The 17,403-nt window shown below is 41.3% G+C and overlaps 1 protein-coding gene across 16 annotated transcripts in view; it reads right to left on the bottom strand.

The window, feature by feature from the left end:
• The window catches only part of auts2a (activator of transcription and developmental regulator AUTS2 a), a 353,173-nt gene that overhangs the window by 66,922 nt on the left and 268,848 nt on the right, over positions 1–17,403 (bottom strand). The window contains exon 1 of one of the 16 annotated variants that reach the window (XM_032575821.1): positions 7,911–7,937. The exons of the other annotated variants lie outside the window; for them this stretch is intronic. Within the exon in view, the coding sequence (XP_032431712.1) occupies positions 7,911–7,922 (12 nt within the window). The 5' untranslated portion in view covers positions 7,923–7,937. Of the gene's footprint in view, positions 1–7,910; positions 7,938–17,403 lie in introns of those variants that run through there. 16 annotated transcript variants of the gene reach the window in all.

The following is a 17,403-nucleotide window of genomic DNA, read 5'->3' as shown; positions in this document are numbered from 1 at the left end:
AAGCAAATAAAGTAGTATTGTTTTGTAGGAAAGGGGTGTTAGTTATTGTTGATCCACAACTCTAGTTTCAAATTATTTTGGGCTCGACTGAACAAATTTACTCTGAATTATAAGAGCGGGATATTTAGCCAAGTTCAATAAATTAAATAAAAGGTGATTTGGATGTGGCAAATTTGGCTTTTCAGCTACAGTGACTGAACAGGCATGGATCTAATTATTGTAAAAGTTTAGCTATAAATAACGAACACTTTGTGTTGTACTTAACATAATTTTACATTGATTAGAAGCAAAAGGTTTTGATCTGGATCAACTGCCTGTGCTGGATGGACCAAAATCTTTAATTGTAGTTAGGGGCCGCTCAAAGTCAGTCCAAGGGCCACAAATGGTCCCCGAGCCGTACCTCGGACACCCCTGCATTACAGCCATCAACTTCAATTTATTAAATATGGGCTTTGTAAGAAATCATAATAGAAAAATTCAGTATGATGATATGCGTGAAAGAAACTACCACTACATAGCAACTACATGCCACACTTTTCAGATATTTTATTAGTAAAAATAAAAAATTGGAAATAACTGTAATATGACAAAATGTTAAAGAAAAACCCACACACACAGGGTGCCAATACGTTCGCAAGCCACTGTAAAAGTCCAGCCGGAGTGAATACGCGATGATCTCCAGAGCCGCTAATCCGTTTTCCTGTTTGCACAAAAACAGAATCCAGGAAAAGGAGGCTGAAGGAAAAGCCACACATTCCAGGCTAACATGCCAGCTTATATCTGGCTCAACTCAGGCACAAGTTTCTAATCTTCAAAAGCTGGTTTTATAAGTGCGTAATGAGAGAGGCCACAATAGAAAAACAAACCATTTATTTTCCTCCCCCGGAGAGTAAGTGGAACCATATGGGCCAACGCAGAGCCAGATCCGAACATCTGGGCGGAACGGGAGAATCAAAGTCAACTGGTGCCGAGGACCCCGGTGAACCGCAGCAACCTCTGCCTGCCCTGACTGAATTTTTGCTCAGTAGAAAAACAGGTTGGAACTGTGTTCTCCTGAGTGTCGGAGTTTTCCCTCCACTTGCCTTTCTTTCTTCTCTTTTTTCCAGGATAATTGCTAATCAAAAAGCGACTGTCGGCAATGGTCCGGGCACGGTCCGCGGCGGTAATCGCTGGCAGATGGCAGCTTGACTTCTATTAGAACCAGCTGGAGGAGACTGTGGCGAATTCCTGCGAAACTGTTTCTGTAATATTAGGTGGAGGTCACAGACAGTATCATCCTGGAAGGGATTTGTATTGATTAAAAAAAAAAAGGACATACCGTTGGGTAGCTATGTTACGACGTAAAAGCACAAAAACAAAGACGTGCATTTATTGGATTGTTTGATGGTTGAGCACTGTTCAGAGCTTTCATAGCCATAAGAGACTTTGCTTCAGCCCCTAATACCTAACAGGGTGATGAAATCCCTCGATAAGGACCAAGCGGCAAAGCTTGTTTTAATAGCCTTTAGCAAGTCTGCATTGCTCTCCAGCCGACAATAAAGAAACATTCTTATCAGACCATGCAGGCCGAGGTTAAGAAGCTGCACCTCCTGAGGGCTGCGCATCTTCCACTAAGCCACTCTCATCCACCGCTCCACCCTCTGTCTGTAAGATCTCATTTGGCTCCCAAAAATACGACAACACAGTAGGTAGAAAAAAAGAATAAATTTTCCCACAAAAACGCTCAGAAATGTTGAGTTTAATCTCAGAAAGTTTTGAGACAAGAACTAGGAAATTTCTGAGTTTCAAAAGTGGAAAATTTTCAACTTTTCAAACGTTTTTAGAAAATTTCTGAGATTAATCAAAATTTTTTTAGTGTTTTCTAGCTAATTTGAAACTTTTTAAACTCTAAAATGTTTTTCTAGGAAATTACTGTGATTTGTTTGATGAAAATTTACTAGGCATGCGCGGATAAATCGAAGGCTGATCAATCGACGGCTGATAAATCGATCGGCCGATAAATCGGCCCTGATTTCCTTAATTTTGGAAGATCCGGGATTGACCTATACTGGCATGTAAAGCTGATTGTATCCACCAATCTACGTATATTTCTTATCTACATCGGCAAAGGTCTTAAAATCAACTACTGTCCTCATTTTGAAAAAGGTTTGACTGATAGGTCACGTTTGCAGTTAACAATAGTCACTGGTGTCAACTCAGCAACTTTCTTGCTATAACTAGCAACATTTCAGATAAAAAAAAACCAAACAGTATTGACCAAAATCAAAATTGGCAGGTCAGCCATTTTAAAGATTGATAATCGACAATCGGCCAGAAAATTGCAATTGGTGCACCCATAAAATTTACTCCTTCCTTTTTTTGTTCTCCATCTACAATGATCGCAGTACTCTGTCGCCTACAAAGACAATAAAAGCGACTGTCTCCTTTCAGGTCACAGTGGCTCAATGGCGGACTTTATGATCTATGATTACCCAGTAGATGCTGAGAGGAGCGCACACAAAGGACATGTTTTTTTTTTCTTTTGCTGCGTGCCCTGGAGGTGCAATCATGTATTTTAATGCTCAACAAAGATAAGGTGGAGAACTGAGAGTATCCGTCCTCTGGGAGGAACGGCGGGGTGGGGCTGCCTCCCTCATGTCCAATCACATTATGCCAAAAGGGTTGTGGCCATGCTAATTTATTCCCTAGTGCTCCTTAGGGAGAGTGTCTAGTCATAAAGACCCTGTCAGCTCCTCCCCTCGACTGGCATCGCAATCTGCAGGCGCAGCGTTCCCTGTGGAGACGAGCCCCGAAGGCGTATTCTACAGCGATAATGCCACTGTCAGCCGTCTGGGCACCTGGAGGGCTTAGGCCAGCTGCAGAGGAGGCCAGAGCGGCAGCGGTGGGATGATGTGACGTATGACATAATCCGTGCTTAGGTGGGGTTCAAGCTGCAGATGGACAACGGGGTGCTTATTTCTACCCTTCCATTTCCTCGTTTATCTATGGTAAAGCCAGTTCTAGGCCTTCTGGGACAGAAAGAAAAAAAAAAAGTCCTCCTCATTACAGCGGCCCTGGGAGGGAGCTCCAGGCTTGTCAACATGGAGCCATGGAGAAGGTAGACCGCTGGCTCCATCCAGCTGCACAAGAATAATGTCATCCGAGCTGACTGCTGGGAGCCGAGGAGACACCCAAGGAACCACTTTATCTTCTTCATTAGAACCACTTTAGTGTGCAAGCGGGAAGGGGGGATGAAAAAAAGAGAACATCAATTTTTCTTAAGTCTTCTGAACAGAAGGAACAGAATTAATTGCACCATTAGGCCCCCAGTAGACAATAGTGATGGGCTTTTTCTTCATAAATGCACATGTGCCTACACATTGCTCATGAACAGGCAATTATGGCATCACTCTCCATATAAGTAAATGTTTATTTTAACGGCTAATAAATGCAGGTAGGAGACTGTGTTAGGTCTGAGCACAGAGATGGCGGGTTTTGTTTCAAAATGAGCTTTGTATGACGCTTTCTGAAAATAGATCCAATTTTGTGAGGGCTATAAAGAGCAGAATGGACCTTTACTCTTTTCAGTTACAGGGAAGGAGCGTGGTTGTGTCAACTAACAACAATTAATATGGAAAAGCTAAATTTGCTGTTTGCCGCAGAGCGGATGGCGTCGTTACAAAAACCCACTAATGCTAGGTGTATAATAAGGTGAAATATGTCTGCATTAGGCAAGTAATTATCAGACGTTTCATCTGGAAGCTAATTGCTTCTAATGGATATTTACAAGAGACACAAGAGAAAAGTCACCTTGTTCTTCAGGATGTCTAAAAATGCACAGGTGAATTCATGTTTTCTGTCCTGACAGTCGGATACAACAGAAGTAAAAGGAAGGCTATAAAGCAATGCAACACCTCCCCCTATTGCTGAATGTATGACAAAAGGCCAAAATGAATAGATACAACAACAGAGTGGAGTGTGTTCCTCAGGGAAGACGACTCGAAATGAACCGCGTTCAGTATTGTTAAAAAAAACAACAACACTTTTTCAATATGTTGAGACATTCTGGCTGCGAGACATTGAGAGAGAGAACAATGACTAAGCATACAGACAAAGAGGTTACAAAGTGATTTAAGGTCAAGGCTAATGTTTTGGTACGGCCATCACAAAGACCTGATTTCAAGCCTAGAGAGAATTTGTGGGTATATCTAAAAATGTGTGTGTTAGCAAGGCAGCCGACAAACCTAACAAAGGTTCAATTTCTGTCCGGAGGAATGGGCCAGAATTACAGCAAACTGTTGCGAGAAGCTTGTGGAAGGAAACCCAAAACGTTTGACCGAAGTCATACAGTAAATGTTGGTAGTAATCATTCTCTACATACACTTCTGATTTTGCAGACAATAATAAATGTCTGACATATATTCTCTTTCTCATTATTGTTTCATTTAGCAAATAGATTTTTTTTTCTAATTCTAACTGACCTAAAACAAGAGAAGTTTGACCTGATTTAAACTTTGGACATTGAGGAAAAAAAGGTCTATAAAAAGGCTTTTTATTTGGCGCTACAGCTAGTGCAATTAGTGCTATATATAGCTGACTGTACAACGCACTAAAGACAGTTTGACATGCTCATTTTGTTTCAGCCAGTTTTGCCCAGATGAGATCTCTACAGTCTGAACATTAGCAGCACATACTGTGGCAGCAGTAAGAGACTTCAACACCTGCTAAACAAAGAAGCTAACACCATCGTGTTTTCCTGTGGCCTGGAAAATATCACATCTTAATGCCAGGAAGCATTTTCTGCACAATTTTGATCCCCGATGGACACATCTGATTGAAGCTTAGTGCCTCAGAGCTGAGCCACTTAGAAAGCATATCTTCTCCAACCTATTGTGGTCTCCAATCCCCCAAATCCCCAGTCCTATTGCTCTAAGCCATGTGCACCCCTGACCAGAATCCCAGCATGCTATGTGGAGTTGTAGTGAAAGATTAAGGCGGTGTAGGGGTGTATGTGGAGCAGATGGAGGTTTGGGGTGGTGTGTGTCCGTGGAGAGACGTGCCTGCTGGTCACAGTAACAGCAAGGGCACCTATGGCCATTAGTGCAGGGCTCCAGGACATGGTGGTAGCATAGACCCCTGCAGAGGACAGATCAGCTGGAGCTTCACATCTCACTACCTCACAGGCAAGAACATCCCCCCACTAGAGTGGAATAGGGGCCTATCAGCACACAAACACACTCCCGATCATGTTCAAGTGTAAGTGTGAGTCACACAGTAATGTCTTTTGCCAGAAGCCGAGGGGAGGCTGGAGACGCACTTCAGTATCTGGGATTGTTCCTCAACACTTTCCCTTTTATTTGAGAGAACTGTTCATGATCTCCAAGCCTGCAGCAGCATTAAAAGATGAAATAAAGTTGTATTGATTTTTTCCCCACATAATTTCTGCATCACAACTTTTTCTAATTCAACCCTAAATCTGAGACTGAATACAAACTGTATAGTATCTCCCATTTAAGCCCTAGAATAGGTTTGTTTTCTTTATTTTAAGTCTTTGCCTTGAAATAAGCAGCTTTACTGTCATACTAATTAAACGCCATTCAGGGGAATCATAAAGGATGCTGTAATGAAGATTTTATTTTTTTTTTTTTGTTGCCATCTGTACATACCACTCATATAAATAAATAAATAGATGTGACTTTTTTCTTTCTTTTTTTAAAGGTTGTTCTGCTAAATAGCAATTCTTCTGGAATAAAAAAAGCCTTATTCCTCCACCTTCTTTATCCGTCTCTCCCACCCTTCCCCCCCTGCCTTGAATCCCTCCCACGGCCCAGTGCTCTCCTTTAATGAGTAGCTGGAAATGACAGCTTTAATCACCGCCTGTGGCCACTGCGAAGGACCCGTTAATGATAGAAAAAGAACAGAGGGCCATTTGCATCAATCAGGCCTAAATCACTTTTTATGATAATGCAGTGGAGAGGGAGGAGAGGCTACCAGGATGACTCCTGCATGATGATCCTGATCAGGCTCTCTTCTTTCTAGTCTTGTGCCCGTTCTTAAAGGGACAGAGATTCTCTTTTTCTGGGTTCTGACACCAGCTATATTTCCATTACAAATGTATGCAAAAGTTTCTCTACTTTCTGCTAATGTCGAAATAGCACAATGTCGCAATAGTGGGCGAGGCGCCATTTTTAAATGTGAATAAGTTTGTTCAAGCAAAAAGTCATTAAAATACATCGTCCTCCAGTTACTTCCTGTAGTCGCGGTTTGCACCAGTGGCAACATCTGGTTGTTGATCATGTGACTCGTGAAGCGAAAAATGAGTTTCCATTGCCGTTTTGAGAAATAAAACGAATTTCAAAAAAACACCTCATCCTAGCACCAAAACTTTTCATCCAAAAATTAGTTTAAAAAAAAAAAATTCCATTAAATTAAATTATTTTCAAAATCCCAAAGTGCGTATTTATCTGCTCAATGGAAATGCAGCTAATGTCATCGACAGTATCACTACAGAAGCACAGATATACATCTACAAATAAGAAATGGATAAGGAAAATTAAAACATTATTTCATTTCATTGCAATTCAGTTCAATTTGTGTTTAGATTGGTGATTTTTAAAAGGCCTCAACTGCTGGTACCTTTTGGCCGATACAAATTTTTTTGTCTTGGCACATTCTTACAGATTAAGTAATGTCTACCAAGTTGTAGCTCAGTAAGAATTGCCCATCATACGTTGTTTCCTGTTCAATTCTCTTACCAAAGACGTTCAGTATCAACCTTGACAAGTTGTTTAAGTAACTTAATAAGAAACGCTGCTATAATCTGATAATTGTATCAGATGACATCACAGCTTTTATAATTTGTTTCTAAAAATATGGTCTCAACACAACTAAGGCATTCAACAAACTCGTTTTTGCTCCCATGGAAAGTGTTTTTCTAATGTAGCAGTTTGCTAAAGCACCACGTTTACATTAGCATGTTTGTTCTCGGTTTTGATATGACTTGTTGATAAATCAGGCCATAACTTACAGCATTTCAATGTGTGTCAAGTTGTTCATATGCAGAAAAGCCTTACATTAACAATACTTTTTCTGTCTATAAACTTAGAAATTTGTTTCCAACATCATACAATGTCATGGCTAACACCTCAGCTGCTCTCTAAATGCAACAGCAAACAGTTTCTTTTAAAAACTGTCTGGTCACTCTGACCTCACTGAGTAGCAAACTAAAAAAGATCTGACATTTAAAAATGCCTGTCCAGTGAGGATATAACAAAACTGTAACAGAGATAGACAACAAGGATGAATTAAGTATAGTTTTTCTTTTTTATATATGTATGTATATATTTAGGTAGTAGCAGCAGTTGATGTCAAAAACAGCCAACTGACAATTAACTTTCACTACAATCCCAATTAAACACGACCTCAGGAGAAGTGCTAATATTTTTAAGTACTTTAAATCCTCGCATAATGAGCAAAACAGGCACAGCTATCTTTTTCCATTTAGTCAACAAGCCATCTACTGCCTAATTATAAGTGATGTGACATTCTCTGTTTCCATAATTAATTCAAAAGTGCACTGATTAAATGCAATCATTTCAATTGTTAGCACAGCAGGGGTTGCTGAACAGAGATCATCTCCGGAAATATAATTAATGCAATCAGATGACGTCTCATTTGCATTTTGTTGTGTTGGAACACAAAAAGGAATATTAAACCTGAATAAAGAACATGCTTTTTCTTTGAATTGCCTTATCTTCCTGTTTTAAAATTAAAAGGACTATCACTTAATAATGTGATAGTCAAAAAACAACGGTAAGTCATAGAACAGAAGTCAGAAAGCCATCAGGGAGAAGTTCTACCACCTGAATTTACTTTCAGCAGCTACTGTGAAAAATGATTGAAATCAGCGATGAAAGAAAGTGCAGCCTTACCTCAGACACCATCAAGAGCCTTTGTTATCCAATGCTAATTTCTCGCCTCGGCATTGAAGAGACAGTGAGTTTAATCCCAAGGAAATATTCCACTAAATAAGATACTTCCATTTAATAATAATAATAAAAACGTGGAAAAACCCCTCAAATGTCCACGATCACTGGAATATTACTGACCCACAGGGTTGCCCATTCTTGGCAGGTTAAAATATCAGAACAAAACATACCAATTTGTGACAAAGGTAGACTCTGACAAGCGCAGAATCCTCCCCAGCACACAGACAGGCATGACAATGCCCCTTCAGGCTATTGCCTACTTCTGTTCAGTCTCTCTCTCTCCCTCTCTCTTGTCTGTTCTCACTCCCTCACCTAATCTCCCTTTACCACAGATGGCTTCTTGTGAGTGCAGGGGAGGGCACGGCAGTTCCACAGTAATCCCCAGCCACACAGACGGAAAAGCTTGTTAGAGCACTTGCTGATCACCACAAAAAGTCAAACTCCAGCCAGGGAAAGGTCAGCGGGAATTAGGCCCTGCACAAACTCCAAAGACTTGCCTAATTCCTCTGATAAGCCCCTTTGAAACTCAACCTGTTCTGGCTGTGCCATGGGCTCAGCCTCGCCTACAAGTAAAACCCTTCTCTAAAGCTATCTGGAACTCATTTACACAGAGGAACACACACAAACACACAAGTGCAGCTGCACTCCCTGAATCCCAGCCAAGGCCTTTTACTGACGACTAGACTAGAACAGTCGACTAAAGATTCAATGATTCCCGATGTGTGTGGAAGCTGCTTGGACGCAGAGTGTTTGCTTAAAATCTGGGCTTCTTTCTACACGGGGAAAGACTTAAAGCAAGAAGAAGGCTTTGGGTTTGGACTTCACTGCTGTTGTTGTCAATTATCCACTTTGGATAAGACATCAGAGGGAGGGGAAGGGTGTGAAACATTAATGACTGGAAAACAAAAGCGATTTGAATGAAGATGCACTGATAAGGCTGCAGTTTTCTTTAAAGTCTGACCTGTTGATTCCAATCTGGATTGATACTAATTTGTTCTACTTCTAGTGATTGTAACAGAGAGAGAAAAAAAAAAAACGGTAATAAGAGGCACTACTTTAGAATTTAACAGAAATTTGATGAATCACCATTTATGTGTCATAGCAGGTTGTTGTCTGAAGCCTTTATTGGCCAAACGTGGTGGGAGTTTCTAGTTTTGTTGCTTTAAATGAACTGCTTTAAAAAAAACAACTAAAGGAAAAAGCCATTACAATTTATTTTCTATCTGACCTTCTGATCACGGGAAACTTGGCCTATTCAAAGCCCAGACTGATTGATTAGTTTCTCTCTAGAACTGAAAACAGCAGACTTACAGGAAATGTGTTCCATACACACCCATTAGGTGAACTTCTATACAGAAAATCTCAACAATCTAACAATTTAGGAGCACAGTTTAACACAATGTTTCCATTATTCTTATCTTCTTCCACATCTTAAACCCAGCACAGCACAGTGATACAAACTGTGCACTAAAACTCTAAAATGAGCCTCACATAAGCAATGATCTGTTGACTACAACTATATAAGCTCCCCCACAATAATTCCTTTGAAATTCATGAAGGTTGGGAAATTCAAGACAGACACCAGTGATACTTTCAGATTTTATATCTCTTAAAGTAATAAAGTTAGGAATATAGAAAGGACTGACTACAGACTTAAAAACAAACACAGTCTCCCTCGATATAAAACAATGCTGCCCTCAACTTCCCCTTTTTCACCCAAAGCAGAGCCTCCATACAGCTCAGAGTGCTAGCATATCCTCAGCATAAACACAGAATATCCTGCCCTCCAGGTGGATCAAAGAGACAGCGGTAGGCGTGCAGCTATAGCTTCATCCTCTCGGTAGGGCTGTTTACAGCGAGGAGTCGCTGCAGTGTTAGTTCACTATATTTTTGGTATAATGTTGAAAATGACCCAGTGTTACGCTTACTGCTATTCTAATTGTAGTGTGTGTGTTCCCCCCAAAGAGGCCGTTTTGGGGCACTGGTAGGTGTTATTGAAAAAGGGCATTTTCATGCTTCATGTTGTATTTTAGAGAATCTCTGTTAATTGTAGAATTATTAACTTTAAATTTCAGTCGTCAAACTTAAAGTAGATAATTTAGGTTAAGAACAATTGATTAAACATGTTAGAAAGCTGTGAGAAACCCCCTCAGTTAATACGGATAGAGAGCTCCTAATCAAATGCTAACTTTAGCTTGGTTAGCGGCTAACGGTTAGCCAGTCACAACATTCTTAGGGTGTTTACAAATGGTTTGAATCTTGTCTTTTTGTTTTTACTGTTTCCTTTCCTATCGAGCTAAGACATGCTTTAACAGATAAAGTCACAGGCTGACAGCACCTTTGTAGAGCTTCAGACAGACTTGATAAAAAAATAACATAGCCTTTTAATATCTTGGTCCCTTTGTGACGGGTGCAGAAAATGGATTGATGGATGGATTGCAGCTGCATCTTTTCACTGACGTGTGGAAGATAGAGCTGCAACAATTCCTCAAAGAGCCCCAATGATTTGAATGATAAATCCTTCGTTTATTCCACGTAAACAATCCACGTTCTATAGAACTAGACTGGGTATCTTTCTCCCACTCAATAAAGTAAATCATTGTTTCAAAGCGCATTCATTTTGTATTTATTTATATCTTAGTCTGATTTGTTTGACTATCTGAAGCACTTTAGTGTGAGAAAAAAATGATACGCAGAAGAAATCTGTTGAACTCATGTGAATATCAATATCAGTGAATGCTTGTATTAGATTAGATTTAGCAAAGAGCAGAAAGAATGGAAAGAAGAAAAGACACAAACCTCCATTCTAATACAAATGTTTCATGATTATATTTTTTGCCTCCTTATAATTAAACATCAAACTATTTTTGTGATACAGTTTTTCCTTTTTTTTTTAACTGTAAATTGCTGGTTACACTAGTTGTGAAACAAAGCACTTCAAATCACAGCCTGGAGGGAAAATAAAACAAACAACAACAACAAAAAAAGAGTTCTGTCTTTACACACACCTCATAATGTTGCCACGTTTGCTTTCTCAGCCTGAGTGAAAAGTGTGGCCTCAGCTCGAGAGGTGTGACGTTATTGTTCATAACCTGGGGCGCTGCTAAAAACTACCGGCCCTTCTGGTATCTGCGCCGCTAACGGCAAGCTGTTAGAGCGTTTACGCCGCTTAAAGTGCCGCCACACTCTCCTACCATGCAAATGAAGTGATAGCAGCTCCGGTGCTAAGTGAGCGTCAGCCTCTCCACGGCGCAAAGAGCTGTTTGGCGTAGGCTGGTGAGACAACAGGAAAAAAATGGCAGATGACTGCACTTGGAGGATGAGAGGTCCACTTTAAAAGCTAAGACCACGGACAGGAAGAGAAAATGATACTAAATGGTGGACGAGGCGCTGAAGAGCACCGAGATGCACGAGGTGGCTATTTGCTCTTGTGAGTGGGTGGGTGTTAGGTGCATTATCAAATGAAGGTAATGCTATTTGACGGTAGCGAACAAAAAAAAAGAAAAAAGAAAAAGAGTGGGTGTGGAAGCGAGCATCTTGGAAGAAACTGAAATGAAAGGCCACATTAAGAGTTGAGCTGGTTTTGGTCGGCATCACCTCGTTTCAGTGGGCGAGTTCAGGAACAGGTACTGGGTTCAGAGGGAGCGCAGGTCACGAAGGAAGATGAAGAAGGTGGGAGAGAAATAATAAAAAGTTGTACATAGAACACTTGTTCTATAAATGTGGTTATTTTGTGTTATGCTACAAGTTGTGCTAAAACTGTTGTTGAAGAATTGCGATTGTCACGTTTTTTATTGTTACATATTGTATACTATCTACATTTCCATTAACACATTGTAGATGTGTTTTTATTTTATATTTTATAAAGTTATGACCAACTGATGAAGGATTGTATTGCTGGATTATGTTATATTTTTTTGTATACTATTTGGGTGGAGACTATATAAGCCCATTGGGCTTATTGCCTCTTCCAGTACAGTTATCATTATTATTTTTCCTGAATCTTTTTTTGATTTATGTCTCTTTTTAGGTTATATCCCTTTGAATGAAAGATGATATTTTTCTCTTATTTCACATGTTGTGATGTTACAATCATAAACCGTAATGTATGTTATTCTGGATTTAAAGAATCTGTGCTGAGATGAAACGCATGTTCACAGACACCTTTCGTCCAATATGACCAAACTTCAACTGTTTCACAAAGAATCAGGAAAAAAAGTCCCTAGCTGTCCAAAGCCAAGAAAGATAGTAGCTGTATTTCAAATTACAAATGTCCGCAAATGTTTGTCAATATCCTAGTAATGCCAATAAAAAAAAAAAAACACAACACACACACACACACAAGTTAGCCATTGTGGTGGTTCTATTAAATAAGAAAACCAATTAAAATCATACATGAGTAAGTTTTGTTCACACAATAATTCATTAAAAAACATGCCATGCTCCTCCAACTACTAAAAACAAGTTTTATTAAAATTTGCGTGTTTCCATTAAGCAAAATTTACTCTCAAAATATCAAATTGTGTAATTTTATGACCAATAGAAACGCAGCTTGTGCTTACACTTAGGAATGCTGAAGACAAATGCATGCCAAACTTTTCAGATTTTTATCAATAAAAAAAATTACTGAAAACCAATATACTTTATTCTCCCAGTTCACAATTAAGCCCCATTAAAAAAACGAAAAGAAAAGAAAGAAAATCATTAAAGTCTGTTGTTGTAACATGACAAATTCAGTGCAAATACTTTTGCAGTGCGCTGTATGTGTTCACAAATATCTGCACGTCCCTGTGTGGACGGGATGAAGGCTGCTGTCGCTGATGGCAGGAAGCCCGAGCCGGGGCCTTCACTCCAATGCTCCTCATTATCAGCTCATAATGGCTGGCAACATTGTCATGCCACCTTGGCTTGGTCTCATTAGCAGCTGGCAGCAAGGTTGGGAGATGGAGTGGACGCTGGCGTCACTCCACCTTCGCTCAAGTACGGGCATGGGAGCGAGGAAGGAAGCCGAGAAGGTGGCACGAGAGAGAAAAAATCTTCATCTCTGTAGATTTAATTAAAACGGGGGTGAACAGATGGGGAAGACGGAGTTAAGTCCAACAGGAGACAGCTCATCTGTTTGGGCTTCCGCTTCTCTCTTCCCATCTCACTCTCCCTTCGTTTTGCTTCTTTTTTTCTTCTTTTTTTTAAAGATAAATTCTTGGCTTTCAGACAGTCAAAGCTTGCATACTGGAACTGTGACAAAAAAGAAAAAAATTGAAGTCGTTTCTAAGCTCTCAAAGGAACGCGAGCCTTTCGTTTGCTGTGGATAATTCTGGGCGGGGCCACTATTGGCTAACCGTGCTCTGGGACGGGGATGATGTGCTGCCGAAGAGTGGCTAAGCTCTTATTAAAAGGTAATTCAGGCAATCCTTGTGTAAAATAACAGAGCTATTTGTTTAAAATAGAGGAGAGCAAAGCAAAGATGGAGGCAGACAGAGGGGAAGGTCACACAGTGTCGGGGTTTGAGATCAGAGAAACAGATCAAGCCTGCCTGTGGCTCTTTTTTCCCCTCTTCTCTCCCAGAAGAAGTCGCTTTTCATTCAAATATAATCATCACCGCACAGTAATATGACCTTCATGGCTGCATGGTAAAAAGAGTGAAAGCAAAGCATCCACCTCCTTCAGTCCCTGTGGCCATTTCAGAGTGTACAAAGGGATCACAGGCACAAGTGAAAACCACCAAATGAATTCAAAGCATCGCCGAATGATAATAAATATAAAAAAAGCCTTTTTGCTTTGCAAAGACATGTAAATGTGTCTAGGGTGCACAAGTGGTAAAAGCTGCAACAATCTCTAGTATTTTTACACAGTGTTTGACACACTGTATCTTTGATTGACATTTGCAGAGAGAGCATTATCATAATCTCCTAGCAACCACAGCCACACATAAACATAAGTCATAAGAAGAAAAAAAAAGAAGTGCTCCACCTTGTGCAACAACGCCACTACTTTAGCATTTTCTTCTAAAGAAAATTTCTGCCTTAGCTCAATTCCCTGCTACATTAATCTCATTATCCTTTGAACCTTTTCACCGTTAATGCCAAATGCAATTTGTATTCTGAGGCCAGGCGAAAAGCCCTAAACTGATTATCCCAATTTGAACCGTGGCGGTCCTAGATATTGTTGCGTCTGAAAGGGCCATCTAGCCGGTGAATGGGCTCTCTCGCATGCCTTCTGAGTTTCATGACACAATGTTGCGTCTGCTTTGCAAGGGGATAAATTAAGCGTGTGAAAGTCTAAGCAAAGCCCTCATTTTCCAGTTAATCAAATCTTCCCCTAATCAAATTAGCGCACATAATTCCTCTGGATGCGTGGTACAAAAACAGCATTATCCCCCTCTCTCCGGAGCTGAAAGGCAGGGAATCAGCATGGTGCCTCTCTCTCCTCTGCATGAGCGGCCCTCAATAGGAGAGGAGGGCTGGAGTGAGAGGGGAGGGGGTGAAAGGGAGTCCAGGGGTTGATGGTGTGTGTGTGTGTGTTTGAGGGGTGGGGGTTAGGTCTCTTCCCAGTGGCCTAACAGAGAAAGGCAAGGCCGGGGTAAACTTTGGCAGCGTTTAAGTTCCCAGCTCATTAAAAACCCTGGCTCAGTGGCCACCTCCAGGGAGCACTGAAGCGTTGGCTAATGAGGTACTTGTTTAATTTTCTTTCAAAGGACTGGACATCTGTGACACCCCCTCTCCCATCCCCATCCCTATGCACCAATCCCCCCCCTCCCTCAACCCCAACCCAAACGGTCCATGCCTCATCTTTTTTTTCTTCAAACCCCACACAAAGCCCATCCATCAATAGGCCGCAGGGTTCTCTCCGGTTTGATGAAGTGTCTCCCTCTGAATGAGGCAGATAATACATTTGGAGGAGTGCAGAACAATCGCCATTAACTCTGATCCCTTCCCCCTGCACCCCCTGAACAGTCAAAGCCCATCATGGAAATTCAATAGCGGTCAAGCTAAATGAATAAATGTTCACAGTCCGGCGGAACGTTCTAATTGATTTCCCTTCATGAGATAATCCACTTTCTCGTCCATGGAGGTCCTCATCGCTTCCTTTCACCCCCCTGCTGCCCCTCCGTGGGGTTGCCGCGGGCATATAGGGGCGTCATAGCTGAATAGCTGCTGTGCGTTCATCTATTGGACAAGTGTCAGGTTCGTCTCTCCCGTTTTGATGCTGCAGAGAGGGTAAAGTCTACTCGGTGTGATCCCACCAGCCAACCTCTGCAATGCCGACTCTTTGTGAGACTCTGGTCTCGTATCTAAGCCCCACAGCGGCTCATGAGACATTAAAAGGCGCCTCGCTCTCTGCAGGGTTGGCATAATTGGAATTCAAAGCAGCTAGCGCGGCGTCTCTCTTCATTGGTCACTTCCACTTATTTCATAATGCGTCTCGATTCTTTCATTATGAGAGCTGTCTGACTCATATTTGCACCTTGATGCCCTCGTAATGTCTAAGAGCGTGGGAAGAATACCAATGTGCTCTTTCCGCCGCCTGCGATCTCTTGCTTGTCCTCATCTGCAGCCCTTCCGCGCAATTCGCAACTAACAAGGTAGAAAGGATGGAGTAGTTACGCGAGAAGGTGCACAATGAAGCGCGCCGGGTCAGAAATATGAGGCCGGTGGAAAGGGCTCATGAAAACATTTGTCAATTTCCACAGTGTAAACAGGTTGTAACAATGTGCGTGGAGGTTAGTGGGTCAAACCCATGGATCATGCATCAGCTGGCGCGTGGTTATTGTTCAGCTCATCCTGTCAAAGCAAAGGGGGCAGAAGGGTGTGAGCTGCAGCGTGTGCGACAGAGAGAAGATGTGAGGAGAGAGGGACAAAGGCCTTCAGGGCGATCGGGGCGAAAAACACTGAGCTATTATTAGCATGACACCAGAAAGCACCATCTGGGCTGCTTAATGAGCCTTAACCACCGTGTTAAAAAGAGCCTCGAGTTAATTTCCTGAAACAATATGCTTATAAAAGACGATCAGGTTGTAAACCAAAATCGCTGAACAATAATGGAGCACAAAGAATTTGGCAGAATCAGAAAATGTAGCAACCTGTTGCTTTTATCTTATGAAGAAACACTGATGTCACAAATGTTACACAAAACTGTCTGAGTCTAGGGCAATAAGGAAAAGCATAAAATCAGCTGAAATTAGACCAACAAACTATAAATTATAATTAGGGATGAACCGATAGCAGTTTTCTGCCCCATCACCAATGTTTAAAAAGTATGACCTGCTGATTCTGATTTTGTTTTGTTTGAAAAGTCGCTAAATAAAAGAACAAAGTTGCTAAGTTGGCATCAGACGTAATCTTGTGGTCAGTTCTGTCACTCAGCTCTCTCTCAAAGTAGAGCAAAACGGGAAAGTGACTGATTTTCGCACCTTTGCGGAGCTAAATAGGATCGGTAGAAAGGATTGGTTTCACTTGTAATGGGCTTGAGGCACAGGAAGCGATGAACAACAGCAAAAGTTAACCCAATTCACAGGATGATATCGCGACGGCAGCAACATTGTTGAAAGTTAACAATTTTCAGCTTTCTTGTGTTGCATCGCTATCCCACGTGTGTATGTCCACATGTACGAGCTCAAAATGTCACACGCATGAAAGGGTAAGCAATTGTCAACTCATCGTGCAAGGTCCATATGAAATAAATGAAGAAAGGGTGATGTTGCCTCCTGTGTGTTGTACCCTTAAATATCAGCTGGCTGCAGATCATCCAAAATTAAGAAAATCAGGGCCTGCAAATGCATTAGTGCACCCCTAATGATAATAATACTATCATATTTATACTTTTGTGAAGCTTCTTGCTGATTATTCATAGTCTGCAAGAAGCCAATTACACTTGAGTACTTCATACTAACTTCCTCTTTCCTTAGCATCATCTTGTACTGTAGAAGCCTCAGGAGCCAATAATGTACAGCTAAACAAATGGGCCGTGATCTTGGTAGTGAGGATCCTGGAAATGTGGAACGGACTGCCTCGTGGTGACCCATGGCCTGGCCTTGGATTTCTCCAAGCTGGTTGATTCGGTGTGCAGGTTGGCCTGAGGCGGTGCAGAGATGCTGCAGACAAACTGGGCTAAGATGCTGATCATGGGGGTGGAGGTCAGCACTAAGGGACAGCATGAGGGCAAAGGTGTGGGGTTTATGTCATCCACCTCCTGCCTTCAGGCTTTTATCAAGCAGGCGGGTTCAATAGGGGTCAGACAGCTTGGTAAGGTGATTTCAGGCATCAATCACACTGAGTGGTTAACTGAATAAGCTTGTTCATATAGAATATAGATGGAAGAATTGAAAGTGATACATTTTAAACAATGTGTGTATGTATGTTTGCAGAAAATGTTAAAAATTTATCTTACTTTTGTTTCAGAACATCAAACTATTGTTAACAGGCTAATTTGTAGCCTA

The sequence above is a fragment of the Xiphophorus hellerii genome, chromosome 11 (genome assembly GCF_003331165.1).
Source record: "Xiphophorus hellerii strain 12219 chromosome 11, Xiphophorus_hellerii-4.1, whole genome shotgun sequence".
Lineage (NCBI taxonomy): Eukaryota > Metazoa > Chordata > Actinopteri > Cyprinodontiformes > Poeciliidae > Xiphophorus > Xiphophorus hellerii.
Note: the sequence above shows the minus strand (reverse complement) of the source record. Positions and strands in the feature narration are given on the sequence as shown.